General features: G+C 36.9%; 2 protein-coding genes across 2 annotated transcripts; one reads left to right on the top strand and one right to left on the bottom strand.

Moving 5' to 3' along the window:
* The first annotated feature begins 8,416 nt into the window (after positions 1–8,416).
* On the top strand, positions 8,417–17,654 carry LOC145572070 (vacuolar protein sorting-associated protein 2 homolog 3-like). The gene is made up of 11 exons (XM_081631088.1): positions 8,417–8,639; positions 8,809–8,853; positions 9,389–9,423; positions 9,513–9,563; positions 9,767–9,871; positions 9,969–10,040; positions 10,217–10,288; positions 10,383–10,463; positions 10,876–10,911; positions 10,995–11,050; positions 17,259–17,654. The coding sequence occupies exons 1-11, from the start codon at positions 8,606–8,608 to the stop codon at positions 17,308–17,310; spliced, it is 639 nt and encodes a 212-aa protein (XP_081487214.1). The 5' UTR covers positions 8,417–8,605; the 3' UTR covers positions 17,311–17,654.
* A 2,584-nt stretch (positions 17,655–20,238) lies between these two features.
* LOC145570924 (uncharacterized) lies at positions 20,239–21,759 on the bottom strand. The gene is made up of 2 exons (XM_081630043.1): positions 20,381–21,759; positions 20,239–20,296 (listed from the first exon to the last, which is right to left on the bottom strand). The coding sequence occupies exons 1-2, from the start codon at positions 21,757–21,759 to the stop codon at positions 20,239–20,241; spliced, it is 1,437 nt and encodes a 478-aa protein (XP_081486169.1).
* Between the last annotated feature and the right edge of the window lie 212 nt (positions 21,760–21,971).

The following is a 21,971-nucleotide window of genomic DNA, read 5'->3' as shown; positions in this document are numbered from 1 at the left end:
TTGAATTATTATTATTAATGCTTTATAAGCATGTTGGTAATCCCACTATGCGGATTTGGTTTATTGATAAGGCCTTGGACTTTGTATGACCCGGTCTTTCCTCAAGAATAGCCTTGTAATATGAGGAGACTAGCTTGGGGAGTGTGCACACTTGGGTGAGGAATTGGATTAAAAGAAATTGGTTCTTAATAAAGGAATTGGTTTTACTAACTATCATTTTGAATATTGAATCATTGGAATCGGTTTTGGAATAATGAGTTTGGAATTTATTGGATTAATTATTGGAATTGATTTTTAAAGCACGTTTGCAAATAAATTAAGTTTACATTATCTTGTACTTATCGTACTTAGCATAATTTGCTAATCCGTATTTCTTATTTGTTTTGGTTCGCCCTGTTTACCGTAATGGTAAATAGTGTTGACTATTTTCAGGTGGAGTCATGAATGAGCATATGGGAGTCCTGGGATTTGCTTCACCTAGTTTAGGAATGTTGGTCACGTCTTTATTTTGAGTACTCATAACAATGTTACTATTTTTATAAGTATTAATAAAAGAAAGTTGAGTTTCTGCTGCAAGTTTTGTTATTGAGTTAAGTATTTTAAGTAGCCTTGCGCAATCACGCGGCGGTAATACGCCCAAGTCTATCTCTACGGTATAATTATACGTATTATACTAGTATTTCCGTAGAGGGAGATTTTGGGGTGTTACAATTGTACCAATTTTGCATCAGTCTTCCTCCATCTCTTCAATAGATCGCACATGGTACCTGTAGGCGTCGTTCGAAGTGCACCTACGTTAAAGCTATAAGAGTTTATAGGTACTACGCATCGGAAAAACATGAATCATATTCAATCTAGCACCTAATCCCAAGATCACATGAATAACACACAAGACACATAATCATACCTTTGAAGCGTGAATTCCACGTAGCAACTGATTGACAAATCAGGGAGAGAATAAAGCCCCAAGAATTACTCCTCTACTTAGTCCATGAGCTTCGAACGAGCCGTCCACCAATACTAGATTGGTCAAGTGATTGAGGAAAACCGCGATCACCACCTTTAATGGACTAACCGACCACCACGAACCACCACACTAGCGCCAAGGGAGGAGAGAGGGCCGTGAGAGAGAGGAGAGTTTGAGAGGGCTTGGTCTCGTGTTTGCTAATTCGGGTTTGATCAAACTGTCACTTGAATTCAACTTACATGCAAACCCTAGGCACCCAGTCTATTTATAATCACATTATAATTAGACTAGGGTTAGGAAGCCCAAAACCCTTCAATCCACTCCATATGGCCGACCATACTAGAGGATGAGGCCCATCATGGGCCTCGTCCTCTCGTGCTCGATCTAGACCCTTTGTGTGACCTTATAGGATCCGTCCAATTGGGCTTTGGGCTATTTTACTAGCCCAAAGATCGTTAGTACCTCTAGCTATGATAAAACGACGACCCAAATGTCCGAACTTAATTATCTCCATAATTTGATCCATTTATATATCTAGTAATTGCACACGACGAAGACATCAATCCTTCAAAACCATGTTGTGAATATGTTTGGCACTCATAGGAAGTGGGAATTGACATAATACGATTAAGGACAAGGAAAATAGGGAGCCGTCAACAAGTTTTTAAGGAACTTGTAAACCGTTCACGGATCATTTAAGGCAACCACGATAAAGGGACCACGATAGGCAACAACGATTGACCCGTGAAGATTACACCCCATTCATAATCCATGAGATTACTAACTCCATATGGTTCGGAACCACGAAAGGAGGATTGGAGATGATGGTACGAAGTGAGTCATGGAGTCACATTCGCCCGTATTGGCCTCTACTCGATTCTTATAGTGAAAAGTATTCCCTGCGATTCAAAGGCATGCAAACAAAGATTCAATTTGCTCCAAACTAACATTAGGCTAAATTGGTTGAATATTAATGCAACACATAATTCTAAAATATTTGTGATCACTTAATTAAACAACAAGATTAAAAAGGAACATAAGCCGGTCGTCCAAATTATCTTATTAGGCGTGATTTTCAATTACATATTCCCTTTAAACATGCAATATGGTGATCAATAAATATATAATAGAATAAACATTAATATTGGAAGCAATTTAACAATAAATTGTTAGTCAAATCAAATATAAATTAACCTAATCATGATACTAGCAATATAAAAATAAAATAAATAATTAAAATAATTAATTACTCACATTACGCACGTTCCTTAAAATTGCTACATCATGAATAAATTGTTAGTAACTTCAATAAAATATAAATCAAATTGAAATTAAATTAAATTAAAAGTAGAGTTGATTTGATCCAAACCCTCAGTTAATTATACCTTTCACGCCTTGGTTTAAGCACGGAACCTCGGGTTAAGTGTGGACACCTTAGAATGCTTAAGGAAGGAATGATGTAGATAGGAATATAAGTTTAAGGCTTAGAGTATGAGAGAGACAGAAGAGAATGATTTTTTTGGTGTAGAAGAGAGGAGAGAATGATTTGGTGCCCCCGAAACTGCAAAAATTAGGGCTATATTTATAGAGGAATTGAGTAGAGGGAACACACGGAACCCTAAAAAGATAAAACCCTAATTTGGGGCACCGTGACACGACATGTGTCTGTCGCGACACGGTATAGATTACCGCGTCACGGTGCAATAGCTGCCCTAAAATGATAAAACACGAGCAGGTTTTACGCGGATAAAACACAGAAAATTCCCGTGACGCGGCATGGGTACCGTGACACGGCAGAAGCTGTCGTGGCGCGGCACGTGGCGCCGTGTCACGGTGCATTGCTTTTCCCGAAATGCATTCAAATTCATAAACGTGTGAGAAAAACGCAGAAAATACACGAAAAAAGCACCGTGACACGGTGTAGAGTATCGTGTCACGACAATATGCACCGTGCCACGTAATCTTTTGCAGCGACGCGGCATTTTAGCTGCTGCGCGGTAATTCCAGTTTTTTACGCGTTTTTTAAACTACGATAACTTTTGATCCGTAACTCGGAATAAGGCATATAATATATCATTGGAAATCTTATCGAGTCTACTTTCCAAAAAAATTTAAATCAGGTCAAAATAATTTGTAGATTTTAAGATATGGCCGTTTTAATGAAAGGGTGTCAATTTTGGGCCGAGTTTAGTACTTTACTCATATCTTCTTCGTTATAAATCGGAATTGGGATTATGATATAATTTTGGAAAGCTTATTTCAAGGCCTATTCAACCAAGTAATAATTGGATCAAAATTATAGGGCCACAAAATCAGTTTCTCTCGGTTTTGTGATGTGGACATGAAAAGTGGAAAGTAAGTTATGGTTTAGGGAAATGAGCTAGGAATTGGATTGGTTTATGAAATTTATTGGGAATGAATATGGATTTAAGCACTTCAATGTTTAAATACTCAACCCGACCAATAATGGCGGTGAAAGGTTGTTCATCATCGGGTTTGGTTTTGGGGAGACATTTTTAGGTGTCTACAATACCACTTCTATCTCTCAAAAGGTTAGCAAAACCGTTGTCCTCCCACAATTCCTGGACCTGAAAGCAATCAAAGATGGCGTGAGAAGCAGTCTCATCCATCTCACCACACCACAGGCAAACAAAAAAGTCAAGTAAGTGCCTCTGCTTTAACAATGCTCTCGTAGGAAGAGTGTTTGTACAAAACCTCCAGTAAAAGCGTTGCACCTTAGGAGAAGCTTCCAACCTCTAATCCATATATCAACCCATGCTTGGTGAAATTGATCTAAGTTACACCCTTTTCCCAGAAGGTAGGATGTTTTTGTGGAACATAAACCATCCTCCTATTCTTTTGAGCCTATGGGTAGAGAAGAGCAGGAGTTAGCAGAGCAAAGCAGATTTCAGCAGAGTAGAGTATGGCTTCCAACACACTGCAAAGCAGAGCAGATTTAAGCAGAGGCAGAGCAGAGCAGAGCAGGGCAGAGCAGAGAAGAGCATAGCAAGACAGAACGGAGCAAAGTAAAGCAGAACATGGCAAAGCAGAGTAGAGCAGGACAAAAGCTCAAAAGAACAGGGCGAAATACATTTAAAAAGTGAAAATTACATTTATAGTCTTACTATAGACAAAAGTTAGAAAGAAAAAAAAAGTACAATGCAAGTGGAAAATTCAAGGGTAATTTAAGAAGTTCAATGAATAAAGTTAAAAAATGAGGATATAATGGTATTTACATACTATCCAAAAATAGAAATAGGAATACGAGTACTCCCTCCGTTTTTAAATACTTGTTCCATTTTACCATGCGTGGAGTTTTAGGAGAAATTGGAGAAAGTAATAAAATATGGAGGTAGTGAGGTAGGTGGAATAATAAAAATTGTAAAAAGCAAAAGTAGGTGAGAGAATTGGAGGAGAAAGAATATGAAATTAATAGTATATAATTTATATTGAGTCCATTAGTTAAGAAAAATAACTTAAATATTGTAAAAGCTTTCCAAATAAGGAAATGGAGCAAGTATTTTAAAACGGCTGTAAATGAAAAGTGGAGCAAGTATTTAAAAACAAAGGGAGCAACATTTTGGGTCTCTAAAATAGGAAAACAGAAACTATAATGTGGGGAGTTAGAAGTATTCTTTTTAGGATGTTTATTTTTAGTTGACCCTTTATGGGTAAGGTTTTTTTTTTCTTCGCAGCTGGGAAACAAACACAAATCAGGACCTACATGCCCTTTTTTGTTAGGATATGGGCCTGTTGTACCCACTTCCTATTAACCTTAATACACAAACAAAAAAAAAACTCATTAGCAAGCTCTCTAATATGATCAATAATTGGCCTGATGTATGCTAGTGCTAGGTCTGGATCCTTGATCAGGCGAACGACTTCTTAAGAGTCTGTTTTAACAATAACCTGCTGAAACATACCCTTAGATAAAACTAGCACGTACTCAATAGCCCTGCATTCAGCCTGTAAAGCATCCATTGTTGCCACTGAGCTCGCACCTTGATGAGTGGCATTTATGCCACACTTTTATCAAAAATGCCACTATTTTATCTTCTCTAAGGATTTTCCCCTCATTTGCATTTATTTGAGCTTTTTCAAAGCGTTTTATCTTCGTGTTTGTGTTGTTTTGTCTTTTCTCGTGTTTTCCCTCTTTATTCTCCTTTTCCTTGTGTTTTCTTAGTTTCCTTTGTTATTATGTAGGTTCCCGGCCCCTTTTGATGAAGCCTATGGATGCATATGGAGCTAAGGAAGGAGAAAGAGATGCACAAGGAGAGGGCGTGCAGCAAAGCATAGGCCGCGGGCGCGGGGCTAGAAGCCGCGAGAGCGGATCGCAGCTCTGAAGGTTCTCCAAGATTACGGTAAATGCCTTGCCGCGCCCTAAGAGATGCCTCTCCTCTGCCTCCCGCGGGCACGGCATTGCGAGCCTCATTTCCTCCCTATTCCCAGGTCGCGACCTCTCCTCTGCTGGAGAGGCCTCTCCAGCTTCCACCCGCGGGTGCGGCACCATAGGCCGCAGGCACGGTCTTCTGGGCTAGGCAGTTCCATACCCAGCAAAGGGAGGGCACAGCAGGCTTAGAGAAGGCTCTCCTTGGGTCTTTATTTCCGGATTGGTGATGCATATAAATAGCCTTCTTATTGAATTTTGTAATTATCCTATTTTGAATCAACATTAGAACTTAGTATTTAAGAGAGAGAAAGTTGCTTATTCTTTAAGCTTCTTCATTGTAATCAAGACTTGGTCAAGGTTATTTCAATCCAATGCTAGAATTTCAAGTTTCCATCTTTAATCAAGTTTCTCATTAGTATCCTCTTATCCTTTCTTTTAGTTTGATTTATTTCCTTTAATATTGCTTGTTTCCATCTATTTTTCAGTTGAGCTTGTTGGATTTGTTTTTCCTTTATTTTTAAATCATGTTTATTTTTATGTTGATTGAACCTTATTTAGTTTAGTTATGATGGTTAGCTTCTCTTTTCTAGGCTAAGTTTTTAGCTAGGGGAGGGAGGTGAAAGGCATGGATTAATATTGATGATTGATGATGATTGATTGAGCTCATGCTATGAATTGATGAATGTATGATTTTTGATGATTTGAGATTATTAGTAGCATACTGTTTGATGTTCTCTAATTTAGATGCACGAGAGTGATTTAAATTAGGGTTAGATTACCTTTACTTTAATGATTGCATGAAAATGAATTGTTTAAGTAGAGCTTTATGTATTGTGCACTCTTAATCTCTCGTTTTGATTAGAGCCTAATTGGATGCGCGAAAGTGATCTCGATTAGGCCAAGCCCTCATTCATTGATTTGCTTAGACAATTGCATGAGAGTGAATTGTTTAGGTAGAATTTTGTATTCTATGGCATGTTCTTCATGATAATCATCACTGTCTATCTTTGTTAATCGTGTTTGACACCGCCGTACCTCCTAGCGTTGTTTCCCTTATTCTAGTTCTTCTAGCTTTTGATTTCTTATATTTCTTGCTTTCATTCCTTCGTAGTAGTAATTTGACTTTTGAAAAAAAAAATATTCAAAATACCCCTTTGCAATAGATTCATAATTCACCTTAATCGAGAAAATCCCCTTTTCCTCGTGGATTGATCCTTTGTTTGCCCCTATACTTGTGTTAGGGTAGTGAAGAGTATAAATATAATTTGACTAGGAGGAGGTAGTAAACGACCTATTTCCCCTTAGTATCACACCTGCACTTTAACAATGGATAGGTTGATTTGCTTGTCATCCAACAGCTGCCCTTATCCTTTCAGATGCATTGTTCATTCTCTTCCATGCTGCATCAACCTGAATATGAAGAATTGAGGTGGAAATCAAGTGTCTTCTTCTCCAAATGCAGGTCTTTTGCCTCATCAATGCTCCCCTTTGTTCTTCTTTTTCTTTCTGCTTTTCTTGGATTAGTGCATCTGGATTTGGGCAAGCTCCCTTGAACCTGATATGATTTCTATGTATCCAGATTGACCAAAACCATATGACAAACTCCACCATAGTTGTCCCTGATTGTCCATTTTGCTTTGCTAGAGTGGTAATGAGATAGACCACCCACGATTATAGGCAATGATCTTGGCATTGGTTAGAAATTAAGCCCAATAAACTAGCTGCCCATATTCTAGCAGAGAATGCACATTCCTTGAAAAGATGTTGCTGAGTTTCTTCTGCATGACTGCATAGGTTACACAGCTGGTCCACAATAATGCCTCTCTTTTTCAGGTTGTCTGATGTCGGAATTGCATTATGAACAGTCTTCCATATAAACAGTTTCCACTTCGGAAGGAGTTTGGATTTCCATAGTGTCTTCCAGAAGTCTTCTAAATCTTTATTTAGCTCCTCTGTTCTCTCATGCATCTAGTATCCAGTTTTCACAGAATAAGAAGTAGATTGGATGTGCATCCATTCATACCCATCTTCCTTATTTTCTATAGGAATGGGCATAGATAGAATATTCCGAGCTGTATCAAAATTGAATAAGCTTCTGATTAAAGGAACATTCCAAGTCCTGTCATTCATTCCACAGTTCTCCAACCTTAGTAGGTAGAGCAACTGTGTTGGGGATTTCCTGTTTGAAAGAGATAGGTTTTGTTCCTACCCAAATGTCCTTATCAATGCTTATTGAAGAGCCATTGCCTAAAGTTCTTCTGATGCTAGCCTTCAAGGTACTAATACTTCTTACCATGCTTTTGGCTGCCAGGACAATCCAGCTTTTAGTTTGCCACCTGCATAGCCAAGAGTCACCGAAGAAGCTCCATATTTTACTTGGAACATTCTGCTAGCCAGCGAGTTCGGTTTTAAGTGAAGTCTCCATGCTTACCTAGCCACCAAAACTATGTTGAGAGAGGTTAGATTACGCAATCCGAGACCCCCTGCATGCTTGAGGGTGAACAACAACTCTTTCTTCCTCTAGTATATTGGTTTGCATCCATGTTTGGAACTCCACCAGAACCTTAGCATGGCCGACTTTAACTTTTGTGCCACTGTAGAAGGGCACAGATAAATAGACAGTATGTGCATAGCAAGAGTCACCAGAATAACATTGAATAGTACCGCTCTTCTAGCATTGCTATGGTTGCAAAATTTAATACTTTGCATTTACTAGTCCATCCTACTTGCTTTATCATTCATCTTATTCTCTCTCCTTTCCTTAACATGTACATGCGTGTGTAACTTGAACGCATTAATTAAATAGAAATATATCAAGTATATTAATATGTATAAATTACAAACATTAATCAAATTTTATTAGATAAATAGTGTAAAAAGTCAAAAAAATTCACTCATTTAAACACGAAGAATTAGCACTTTAAAAATCGGAGCAAGTACTCGTTGTGTTTGTCCCACCCGATTCACCGGAGTTTAGTTCCGATTATATCCGGAGCAAGTACTCATAATCGAAACTAATCATTAAAAAAAGGAAACCGGAAAGAGAAAAACGACCGAGGGAGCAACAATCCTTGATAGGAAGAAAACTAGAGAGAAGAGCGTGTAAAGTACCCAGTAAAAAACCTCTTCTTCCCAAACTCATAAAAAGTCTTCCAACGGTTCGATTTCCTCTCTTTCTCTCTCCTCCCCAATCACCTTAAAAGGGATTCAAATTTCAAAAATTCCCAATTTTACAGATTTCACCCACCATGAACATCTTTAAGAAGAAACCTACTGCCAAAGGTACTTTTTTTTTGCCCTAATTTTTCCATATTTTGATTGATTTTCTCACTTTTCTAAAGCTTGAATTACTGCAAATTCTGGGTTTTTATTTAATTAAGCTAAATTTGATATTTGATCAATTATTTTAATTTTACTAAGTTTATGAAGTTGTCATGATCTTTAATCACAGAGGCACTTCGGGAAAGTAAGCGAGAAATGGCAAATGCTACTCGAGGTATTGTTTGATTTTTAATTTTACTCAATTGATTTTCTTGAATTGTTGATTAATTGATGTTATGTACTACTTTGGAGTTTAATTTTTACTAGTAAATTATCAAGTGATTATTAATTATTATAGTAATCATACTTCAGTTTAATGTATTATTGTATGTGAAATGGGAATACATTAGTTCTCATAAGTAGTATATTTCTTATGAAGTTATGAGTTTTAAGTTTGGACTTTCAATTGTAGTACTTAAACTTCATTTGAAGTTCATCACTTTACCTAGGGAAGTCTTCATAAGTGGGTAATTGTTAAATTAGGGGGTTTCATTGGACAAAACTTCTTAATTATTACAGATTTTGAAATTTTAATACTAGAATTATTATTATTTGCGCGATTTTGATACTTGATTTGTTTAATTAAGCTATTGGGTTAAACAGCTAATGATTATAATTCAATTGTTAGGTTTGATCACCCAATATATTGTGCTGGCGTTGTCATGTAATAATCTATGCTGATTTGTGCGGTGTACTTGCCTTTATTTCAGGCATCGAAAAGGAAATTTCTGCACTACAAGTGGAAGTATGTCAATTGTGTTATTGGTTCTAACTTTTTTGATTAGGCTCGACTGCTTGAGTATATATGTCTGATGTAATATGCTATGATGACAGGAAAAGAGGCTGGTAGCTGAAATTAAAAAAACTGCAAAAACAGGCAATGAGGTAGGGCATACTACACCCCCCATCCAAAAAAAAAATAACACTTTAAAATGGAAGGAAAAAATCTCTCAATGGTTATTGTATATGGGAATGTCGGAAGTGTGTGTATTCTGGTTGTTAACACTTATCTTGGAATACATCCATCTCCGTGCTCCAATTTTTGGCCTTAAAATTGATAACTTTACTTAAAAGTATCTAATCTGCAGGCTGCAACTAAGATTCTTGCCCGTCAGCTGGTTAGACTTAGAAAACAAATTGCTAATCTGCAAGGCAGTCGAGCACAAATGAGGGGTATAGCGACACACACACAGGTGCACCTTCGAACTCCCTTCTGTTGTCTGAGAGTCGGTAATTAAAATTTCCGTTAATGCAAATCTCTGACCTTGACATTGTATTGCCCCTCTACAGGCCATGCATGCCCAATCCTCTGTTGCTACTGGCTTGAAGGGTGCCACCAAAGCAATGTCAGCAATGAATAAGGTTTGAACACACACCATTTACAATTTGACATACAGTGGACATATTTTCATGTTCAATTGGATATATCTGTTTAAATTCTTATAAATATTACTGATAATTAATTATTGTGTCACCCCCCCCCCCCAAAAAAAAGAGCACTTACATCAGAATTGATTAATGGTTTTCTATTTTGTCAGCAAATGGCACCTGCAAAACAAATGAAAATATTGCAAGATTTTCAGAAACAATCCGCCCAGATGGACATGACAGTAAGTTTTACCAATGCTGCCGCATTCCTCTGTGAGGTATGCATCCTTTTTTTGACAGGGAAGTATTGACCTTGATTTTCAATCTTCTTTGCAGACTGAAATGATGTCTGATGCAATTGACGATGCTTTAGACAATGATGAGGCTGAAGAGGAAACAGACGAGTTAACAAATCAGGTTTATATCATCATCTGACAACTGGGAGTGTGCTTTGTTCTTTTAACTCATTTTGATCTTGTGCCAAATAAATAATTATTACAGTGTATTAGATTGCTTATAGTTTATGGTTTAACCTTCTCAAGTATCCTCGTCCATCATCTTGAAAACACTGTATAACATGATATGTATGGTAGATGTTTTGTTCATTTTTTGGTTTATGTTAGTTGCTGTATTAAGGGAACATGAGTTTAAACTTCAAAATTTAGAATTCATTGTAGAAAATGCTTCAAATAATCTGCATTCTACTATCATGGGAACACTGAATTTGTTGATTTTCATGCAAGTTAGTGATATATGGATGAAACAGACTTAAAAGTGCCTCATCTTCTCATTTATGCATTAATTTAATAATGTGTTCATCACTGTTCAGGTGCTTGATGAAATTGGAGTTGATGTTGCTTCACAGGTTGGTATTGGTCCAATTTTTTTTGAACTTCTCAAGCTATGTTGAAACAATATTGATGGTTATCTCCCTTGATTTTATTGCAGTTGTCAGCAGCTCCAAAGGGGAAAATTGCTGGAAAGAAAACTGAGGAAGTCAGCACGTAAGTAAACCTCTCTGTCCCCCTTTTATATCAAAATTCATTTGTATCGGGCACTTGCATTATTTATTTTGTGATTCCAGCATAGCAGAAGATCAATAGCTGGTAGCATTAGCTACTTTGAACTATATACGAAGTATGTAACTACCGCAAAGGGTTTGTACATGGCATGTATCTTATACCGGAGTAGGTAGTTCTAGGCTGGCCTTATACTGAATCTCTAGCTACCTTATTTGATTGGTAGATTGCTTATTTGCTTGATTATGTGGGTATCAGAAACACTCTCATGTGATCCTCTAATATGTAGGGTTTTTCGCACATTCAGCTAGATTCTCCTTGTATCCTAACAACAAATGAAGACAAAATTGCAACAGGGCTAATTTTTATTTATTAATGTGCTTCAAAAATGCTTATTTAAAAAAAAAATGGTTTAGGGTTGATGACTTGATGGCCCTGTTCCCAGCTGAGCTTATGCTTTAAATTTTTTTGGAAGCTAGGTTAGGCTAACATGTTCCCCACTTACCCTGATGAGATTTAAAGTTAATGTTCATCATCATAGTACACAGTTGTAGGAAAATTAATAGCAGTAGTCTTAATAGTTTTCTGTATTAGTTAGCACAATAGCACTAATAGAATAATAATAGTTGAAAAAATATTTAGTCTTTTATAATTTTCTCTATTTTTCAATTGGTTCAATGATTCATCCATGGTATCTAAATAACCCATTATTTAATATGTTTTGCATCCCGATTTTGAATTTGATTTCAATCTAAACTTTTTAGGCTTAACAGAAGCAAAATACAATAATTAAACAAGATAACATGAACAAAACAAAGGTGCAAAAGATAAAAATGAAAAATGCTATCTTACGTGGTAAACCATCCATGGCTAGTAGGGAAAAATCAACTATGTAATGAACTGACTTAGGGGAGGTTATTACAGGTAATTTAGTATGTTAGTAGTCATCAAATGTAGTACATAATGAGGGAAAATAGGCAATGAACCAAAGATGTCATGTGTGCACATGAGACAAAAACTTATTCTAGAATCATCCTAGGGATGGAGCATGTAACTATGTGTAAAAAGGCTCAAGGCGTACCAAGGCGTTTCGGAGTACCTTGCGCCTAAGGCGCGCCTCGGTGCGCCTCATTGAAGTGAGGCGCATATAATAAGCAATAAAAAAATTCTGAAAAAATCTCTTTGTGCGCCTCAGGGGTGCGCCTTAAGCTGCGCCTAGGCGCGCCTCTTCGAAGTCGTCTTGCCTAGACCATAAAAGGCGCATGACCTCTAACGCCTTGCGCCTTAGCGCCTAGGCGCGCTTTTTCAAACACTGGCATGTAAATATATATTGGAAGATAGATATTGAGAAGGATAGGCAGAAATTTGTATTGAAGGGAAATCTTAGAGAGTCATGGCATAAACCATTGTTAGAGAGTGATAGCCTCAAGTTTTTCTGAGAGTGATAGCCTCAAGTGATTGTGAGAGTGATAGCCTCAAGCTATTGTGAGAGTAATATCATAAAGCTATTAACCTATCAATCAATATTCAAGCTTCCATCTTTATTATTTCTTCATATTCAATCAATTTACTAAAATCAGATTATATAGTTCACTCAAAGATTCAATCTTTTCCGCTCTATTTTCCTGTTATTTGTGTGAGTTAAGTTAGCAGATTATCTAGTCCATTACACAATGTCACTAATCCTTCAACGAATATTAGTAACCCCCTCTCAATACCCCGTATTTTACAACCATTCGTATCTCAAGAACTCTACTCCAGATTCTTATGTGTGTTTTGAGTGTTTGACACCCATCCCAAACATCCAATGACCCCAAAACCTATCCCAAACATTACAGCCCCTCTTTCAAGACTATATCTTGTATCCTAAGAGTGTTTACAAGTTCTCTCACTGTTTTATTATACATCCAAATATCCAATAACCTCAAAACCTCTTTAAATAGAAGTTATATTCTTACTCTTCTAAGTAAACAGTATTCTAAAATTTATCCTACGTTTAGAATATTAGAAGGATATTAGGATACTAAATATTATCTTCCTAATAATGAAATAGGAACGTAAATCCTAAAACAACCAAGCTAAGGAAACTAATTTACTCCGCAAGCAAAACCTGCATAACCACCTCTTCCTTTCTCCACTCATGGACATGGGCCATGGTCTCAGTTGTGGCACCGTGATTGTACTCGTAATGCTTTTGCTTCAGTTTCTTGTTTCACTTGCTATGTTCTTTGACCTCTTCTGCAAAAGAATTTGTAACCTATCATGTGTATTCTGACAACAGTCACCCCACTAACCTTGTTGAACTTGCTATATCTATAAAATTCTCCCCTCAAGCCTAGCAGGCTCAACTCTTTGATCGAGATCCATTATTTATACCCTAACAACTTCCATATTGGGTTTTTACCCAACCAACTTTAGATGGTACTTTTGTGTAACCTAATGTTGACACACACAACCCTGGCCCCTCCTCCCCTATAGACTTTGAAACAATAGCAAGCAATGGTCCAGAGCACTCATCAAGATTTAACTAATGGCCTGAACACATTGAAAACCACTTAGAACTTAAAAGTGAAAGGATTTAAATTAATATCTTTAGAAAAGAATTTGTTGTCCCTGGGGACATTCTAACACAAGTTTTGTCTTGTTCATGTTTCACATAACTTGAAAAGGTGAAAATCAACCATGAGCTCTTGGTTCATCAAATTCACACATTGCCACTATACTTTCATTAGATTGATGTAATATGCTTCCTTTTCTCGCTTTGTTTTCAACAAGTCATTTTAGTAGTTGGGTAGCTTCTGCTAACTATTAGCCTCACATAGAGCTGAGATCAGATACTTGCACTTAGTTTACTTTTTCAATCACCCTTACAAGAACTGCATAGGTTACTTCTTTATTTTTTCATCAGATTGTTGAATTTAATTTCAGTCATGTATCCCAACTTTCGGCACACAACCCAAGCTAAATCTGGCAGCATAAACAAAACTTGCCTGTCACTCTTTCTCTGCTTTGATATACTGCCATTGCTACCTTGCTAAGAAGTATTATCCTACTTTAGCCTTGTGTCTTTCTTTCAGTTTTTCAAAAATCTATCTATGAGACTCTTGATCTTCCCCTTTACTGGTTTTCATGTAACAATCAGCATTGCCAATTTCCACTCAGATGGAAATATGGAATCTTTTGCCTGCTTAATACATTACGGGAAAATACAAGTTTATCATCATGATAAACAAAAAAAAATGTTTATTTAGTGGCATTTTTTTAAATAAATCAACAACTTTTTATTAAATGTGGGCCATAACTTGGATTTTTTGTTGATTTATTTACCAAAATGCCACTAGATAAACGATCTTTGCTTATCATGATGATAAACTAGGGTTTCCTTACATTACTTATATAGATTCCTTATTTACTTTAGAAAAAATTGGTACAAAGTGTAATTTTTTGGCTCGCTGAAGAGTTGAGGACCTAGGGGTGTTTGTTTCATGTGTTGAGGCGTGGCTAAACAACATATACGGATTGTATGATGGATGTGGTAAGATGGTGGATAATGGCAGCAAATGATAATGATATCAGAAGGGGAGATTAAAAACATGAAAATTTTCAGAAGTTAGAACTACCCATTTGTTAAGTAATTGTTAATAGTGGTAAAGAAAATGGATTATTTGTACAAATTTGTAAGAAAATTAATGCTCATTCCCATAGTAATGCTAGTTCACCCCCAAATTATACTTTTACTTCACAAAATTTCATTAACATCCATTACCATTTGGGTGTGGTTTAGATAGTAAGGGATATTTATGAAGAAAAACACAAGTTTGGGATGAGATTGCAAATATGTGGATATTAGGGGGTTATTTTGCTTGTCAAATTACACTAATATTCATTTCATTTTTGCTTTTTTATAACTAGCTACCATACAAACAAGCCAAAAATGGTGATGGAATAGCATCATGTGTATTGTAATGTAGAGTAGTCAAACCTACTTGTCTCGTAGAGTCGTAGTAGTTGTAGAGGATGGGAAGATATGGTCTTCTTTTGGCAAATTGGTGGGACTGTGGGACATAGAAGTGTGTGCTCCCATGGTTGGCTGGTACTATGTACCATTTTCTCTAGAGGCTTACTCTTGTACTAAAATCAAATTCTCTCATTTCATCCCTCCATGATATACTTCCTACTTTTTCTTGCACCCTAGGACACCAACCTAATGCAACTATTTTTTTATGTATATAAATTATGGTACATTATATTCTCACAAAATATTCACTCATCTTTTGGCCTTTCGTCTGGTTTTATTCCTCTTCGACTCATACTTTTGGGGCAACAGTTAGATTTCTCGAGTTGCCTTGACTTCATTTCATGCATTTATTATGGTTTTACATGACGAAACTTTTAGATATACTGACATTCTGTCAATTGTGTTCAACTATAACTGTACCTGGATAAATATTTTCAACATGGAGAGCAATGTGTTCCTTTCAATCATTCAAAATGCGTACACTTGTTTTATTGATCTTTCTTATTTAGGGCATGCTTGCTTTCCGTAAAATAAAGTGGCAAAATTTGATAGGGTAACTTTCACTGGGAGGATCAAATAAAGATTTTTTTTTTCCCCTTAAGTTTGGCGATGGTAATGCACAAAGTTGTCCAAAAGGAAAGAGTAAATAAGACAGAGATGCATTCATCACCACTTTGGGCTTAATCCAAATCCATGGTGGTTAAAATTGGCAATGGAGAATTTTTATCATCTCCGGTCAATTTCAGCCACCTTAGGCTTAAAATTTAACCCACATAAATCACGGCAGAGGCAAGATCATCAAGAACTGAGTGAACAAGAGATAAATGGAATAAGAGGAAGACAAAAGCAGAGGTAGTGGTAGTGGTGGTGGGTGGAGAAGAGTAAGGTTGGAGAGGGGTGAGATATATTGGGGAAAAAATAGGATAAGAGGGTAATTTGTTTAAGGGGGAAAAATTACTTTGTAGGGGAGGGGGAGCTGGGAAACAAAATTACTGTATTGAGGGTAATAATATCCTTATAATTGTATCCTCATTTCGGCAATACAAAACATCATTTTTTCCCCTCCCTTAAAAACAATTCCTGCATGTTATGTTTAGACTTGACAATATCTTGAGAAAAAATTCCGTCTGTTGTAGCAATATAGCAGTGGTGTTTTTCCTTGTTAAAAATTTGCTTTAGGTAGTGCATCAAACAAACTTTTAGCTCCTTGTATAAAGCAAATGCTGTTATATTACTTGATACTGCCATTCTAAGTTTCCTTGATTGCTATTGATATATGGACAATTCCAATGATTTTGTGACCGCTCTTTAGCCTTGACCATCTTGATAATTTGCTGCATCTAGCTTAAGATTTTCATCACTTTCGCTTAGGCTCTTTTTACAATCACCACTTGCTACAGGCCTACCATGATCATTGGCTATACCAACTTTGCTCACAGGCTTTCCTTTCCCTTTTACTGCTGTTCTCTTTGGTGAACTTTACTTTAGAAATTGAGCTAAAGTGTTTTATTATTGAGGTGATGAGATGGCAATGTTGACGATTGTAAGCCTATGTGCCTAAATTTTTAGTAGCATCATTGTTGGTCATCTGAAAGTTGGCCCTTGAGTTTCTCTTATATGTATTTATGCTCATGTCTCTGAGCTTTTTAGTTTTTAATGTAGCTGATGAGTCATAGATGTCATAGATGTCCTGGCTGACTTTGCTCTACGTGAACATTCCTTCCGTGTTCAAGAATCTGGTATCTTCATTTACATGGAAGCAATTGATCCTAAACTATGGCTTGCTTTATTTGCTGGCTGAACTATTTATGTTGTGGTAGATTACTGGAAAAAAGGGTTTTAATGTAGGACATGCATATTTGATACATATAGTGACTTGTTGAAATGACCAGGAAGAAAAAGACCTTATGTCCTTATATTTGTCTCTGGGTATCTTTTCATTACCCGTGAATTTCAAGCAATTGAATATTTAGTTCTTGTCAGTCATCACCCTCTCATCATTTTATATAGCAATGTATGGTTTTAGTTTCTAGCTAGGGATTCACTATTATTTGGGGTATTTTGGTGCCAGTTCTGTGTGACCTGTTCTTATATCTCATTTAACTTCTTGTGGAACATTACATTGATTAACTATATCTATCAATTGTGTGGCATTTTCCTTCTCTCTTTCTTCAGGTCCGGCATTGATGATCTAGAGGAGAGACTGGCTGCTCTTAGGGGTACATGAATCTTTCAGGGCAAGCCTTCATTGGTTATTTGCAAATTGATGCTTACTAGTACTTACTCTGATGTGCTACGGATATACCTTACAGTGAGGGAGGAAGCTTAGCGAGCTGATTTTCTTCTCATCAGTTGTCATTTGTATAATTCATATGCAGTTTAATGACCAAGCAGTTGTTTTCCTGAGCCATCTTTCTGATTTGAGTTCGTTAATATTTAACAACAAAAATTGTATTCAGTGGACCAGTAATATTGTATTGTATATAGTGTTTTGTGTAATATACTGCTTTACGTTCCTAGCTGAATTTACTTTTTGAAATCCAGTTTCAAATTGAGCTTAATTTGTGCCAATTTGAATTGACTAATTAAACTTCTAATACTCCACAACTATGATTGACAATTAAGTCCGTCTGACTCTGGTTTAGAGATGTCAAACAACTTGTCTTCTTTGGAGGTGGTAGAACTTGTAAGGGGCATGCTGTAGCCGTTGACGAATCTACAATAGATAGCTCAAGGAAAGTAGAAACTCTAAAATAGGGCTTAAAAGATTATGTTCATAAACATTTCACCTTAGATTATCTTATTTTGATTTATTTCAGTTAACTATTACACAAAATAGCGTACAAGCACTACCTTTGTTTTTCTAAGTCTTGCATTTTTCTAAGTTTTTCGGGATTTTTCTATGTGGCTGGCTACACCGTGTGATCGGAATTACTCGAGTTACTCCTGAACGAGTAACCCCTGACAGATTAACTCCTCAAGTAACCTCTGACCGAGTAACTCGAGTGATCTCGAACACACGGTATGACCGACTACATATAAAAATTTGTGAAGTTCTTCTCACTTTTACTTTATTCCTTTTATAACAACTTTTTTATTCATTTTTTATCATCCACAACCTCACTTTGTGAAGTCCAGTTTTATATAATAAATCTTTTACTTATCACTCTCCTCTTTTATACAAAAGTGCTCACATATATGATCTTCACTTTTACTTTTCCTTGGTTTGGGTAGCTATAGTAACTCAGTAAGACTCAGCAAAAACAGAGATAATATAAGTTTAAATAAAGGTAAGTTGATACATTTTCATGTTTAGAAATAGTGAAAATAAGCCTAATTTCAGACAAAACAAGTTGGTTAATGCAAATTTGTGAAAACTTCTTTTGTTCTTTTAACCTTTATATTAGGGTAGATTTTTGGTAAAATCTTTTTTCTGAATCATTTGTATATCACTCTTCTTTCAAAATAAAAATAAAAAATTGGTGTTTTGACAGTAGTAATAAAAGCCATCTCTATCCACAGAAACACGACACTCCCAACAAAAAGAAAAAGTGGGCAGAAAAGAACACACACATTTTGCTGTTTGCCCCCAACATTTATAACTTTGGACTTTAGTCTAGCCTTAAAACTTTAATCGACATAATCCAGCCTAGAGCAGACCTACTCTTACGGCTAAATACCTTCGTAGGCAAACTAAAGTGCTGTTATCTGATTTTCATGACAATTGAAATTCATGCTACATCTCCTTTCTTTTTCAATTGCTCAAGCATAAACAAGATCGTCAACATGTAATTTCCCATTTCCTCCCATTGAAAAGTTTTGTACCGTTAATGGAGTACTACTCGTAGAGTCGTACTAATATGAGTAACTAATTTCGGACATATGGATACGTACTTGTAAATTATTAAGACATGTAAAAACTTTTAGGGAAATCTAAATGGTAGTCCTCTGTTTTTGCTTATTTTCAATGGTAGCCAAGTTTTATTTCGATTATCTTTGGTAGCCATATACTTTTATAAATTCTCAACCGTAACCTTAATGATATTTTTTCGTTAAAATTCCGTTAAATCTAACATAACTAAGAAACTAAGATTTACTTTATCAAAAAAAAAAAAAAAAGATGGTGCTTGTAGTTAGTACCCACAGCAATCCCCCTTCATTTTCATTCCCGTCTTTCCTCTTCAATAAAAAATTTGGGTTCTTGATTCTCTCTCCTCCTCATGGATTAGCGGTTTAGCACCATTATTGGATAATTTAACATCAAAACCACACCCTAATTCTAGCACTAGAAATAACCGATTCTTGGGTGGGGTTTTGATGGGTGATTGGTTTCGTGGGAAATGGAGTGTTTTTCGTGGGTGGGGTTTTGGCGGATGGTGTTGTCGTGGGTTGGGGGTTTCTTGGGTGGGGTTTTGGTGGGTGGCCAGCTGGTTTCGTGGGGGGATTTTTCGTGGGTAAGGTTTTGGTGGGTTGTGGTTTTTGTGGGTGGAGGCATTTTGAGTGGGGTTTAGAGTTGGCAATGGCCGATTCCGAGGGAGGTTGCAGTGGAGGGGATGGAGAGGGGGTGGTTTGTTGTGGTGGAGGGTTCTGGGGTTAGTGTGTGGTGGCAGGCGGCTCGCAGCCATCAAAGATAAGGGAATGGGAAAGAAAATGGTTAAATAGAGATATAAAACTTAACGGCTATTTAACGGATTTAGGCTTAATAAGGCTACGGTTGAAAATTTATAAAAGTATATGGCTACCAATGATAATCGTAATAAAAATGGGCTACCATTGAAAATAAGCAAAAATAGAGAGCTATCATTGAGAATTTTCCAAACTTTTATGATTATATAAGTGGTCGATAATTACACCATAATTAGCGGCTAGTAGTCTTAATTTGTACATATGGCTATGTAGCTCACATAAGTCATAACCCATCCAAAGTGTTAGCACCCCTACATGAAAATGAAGCACCTTTCGATAATTTATTATCACGTTTGGAATAATTAGAAATTTAATTGTAGGAAATGATTTCCAAACACATGATAAATATAGTAAAAGTACTTTAATAATATTGCAAAATTCGATAATTACAAAGATTTGCAGCTTAGTTAGCCCTTTAATTACAGCAAAATGCAAATCTGAAAATTTACATTTTCATTTCTACCCAAGGTTAGCCTAAAACAGAAGATGACCTAAGTCTTCCCCTCTTCACAAAAATTTGGTGTGCACTAACATAGTAAAGTGTCAGTCACGTACACTAACATCCCACAATATAAAATGACCAAAATACCCCTAATATGACGACCAAATACCAATTGCGACGGAGAGAGACACCGCCATAGCCATCGACGAAAAGGGCAGCATTGGGATTTTCAGTTGTAGGACTGCAAATTTTCAAATTTCTCAAACTACCCTTAACTTGGTCAACAGACCATTTCATACTCTTATCCAAGCAAATTCCAGAATTACCCTCAAGTTTAAGCTTCCCACCAATTCTAGCAACAAAAGGGGCAGAAAAGGGAATTCCACCACTTAATTGGTTATTTTGCAAATTCATCTCATTTACATGTTCCAACAACCCCAATTCTTTTGGTATTGTTCCTTCCAGTTTGTTATTGTCTAGCCCAATGTAGCTCAAATTTGTCAAAAATACCCCCATAGAAGAAGGTATATTACCAATGAGACCGACCCCGGAAAGTCCAATTCCTAAAATATCCCCGAGATTTTTCCATATCTCCGGAATTGCCCCTCCCAGTGGATTCCCACTCAAGTAAACTTCCCTTAATCTGGGCATGTTACCCAAAAACAAAGGAATCCCAAAGTTCCCAAATTTGTTAAACCCTAAATCAAGAAATTCAAGGTTTTGCAAATTCTCCAAATCTTCTGGAATTTTACCCACAAAATTATTGCAACTCAAATCAAGTTTAAGCAATAATTTGAGGTTACCCAAAGAATTTGGGATTGTACCCGATAACCCATTTCTGCTCAAATCAAGCACCCTTAATTTCTCCAAAAATCCCAAATCATTTGGAATCATTCCCTTTTCCATCATTCCCAAATTCCCATTTCCAGAAATAGTAAGTTGCTCAATCGAGGGTAATTTCGTAATTTCATCAGGTACCCCACCAGAGACGTTACTACCAGTCAAAATAAACCTCCTCAACGAAGTAAAATTACCAAAAATACCACTGAGTGACCCAAAAAGCGCGGGATTCTCCATGAAAACGAGCTCCTCAAGCTCAGACGACACCGTTTTAAGAGAAGGGATCAAAACAGGGGAACCCGTAAAACAACGGTAGAAGAAGAGTTTACGGAGGTGAGAGAAAGAGGAGAGAGAAAGCGGGAAAGAAGAGTTGGAAGAACAAGGAGGATTATCAGAAGAATCTAGAACATACCCGAAATTGAGCTCGACAATGTGGGGAGTGAAAACGGTGTCGTTGGGGTTGGGGAGATAGCCGCAAACGACGCCGTGTGGGGCGGAGAGACAGAGGTCGTCTGGGTAGAGAGTTCGCCATTGAATTTCTGGGTTGATTGATTCGAGAGCGAGGTAGACGGATTCTTGCTCAGCTGAGTTGAGTGGTGGGAGTTGTTGCTGTTGTTGGTGGGAGAGGAGGAGGAGAGAGAAGAGGGTGAGAGTGAGGAAGAGGGTTGAAGAAGAAGAAGAAGAAGAGGAGGAGAGAGAAAACGCCATTGTTGTGGAAAATGGATGAGGAGAGAGAAAGTGAGGTTTAGAGAGGGTTTTTAAAGAGAAGGAGAGAGGGAGGTTTGTTGAAGAAGAGTGCTCCGTAGTGTGCACAGTAATACAGTTGGGTTTTGGTTTTGTTTTTATACTCGTTAGTCGTTACATCTTTTTGTTTTTAAAGGTACTACTTCCTCCGTTTCAAAATGATGTTCCTATTTACT

This window comes from Chenopodium album, chromosome 12 (genome assembly GCF_948465745.1).
Source record: "Chenopodium album chromosome 12, dcCheAlbu1.1, whole genome shotgun sequence".
In the NCBI taxonomy this organism is placed as follows: Eukaryota; Viridiplantae; Streptophyta; class Magnoliopsida; order Caryophyllales; family Amaranthaceae; genus Chenopodium; species Chenopodium album.
The sequence above is the reverse complement of the archived record's forward strand: the minus strand, read 5'-3'. Positions and strand labels throughout refer to the sequence as shown.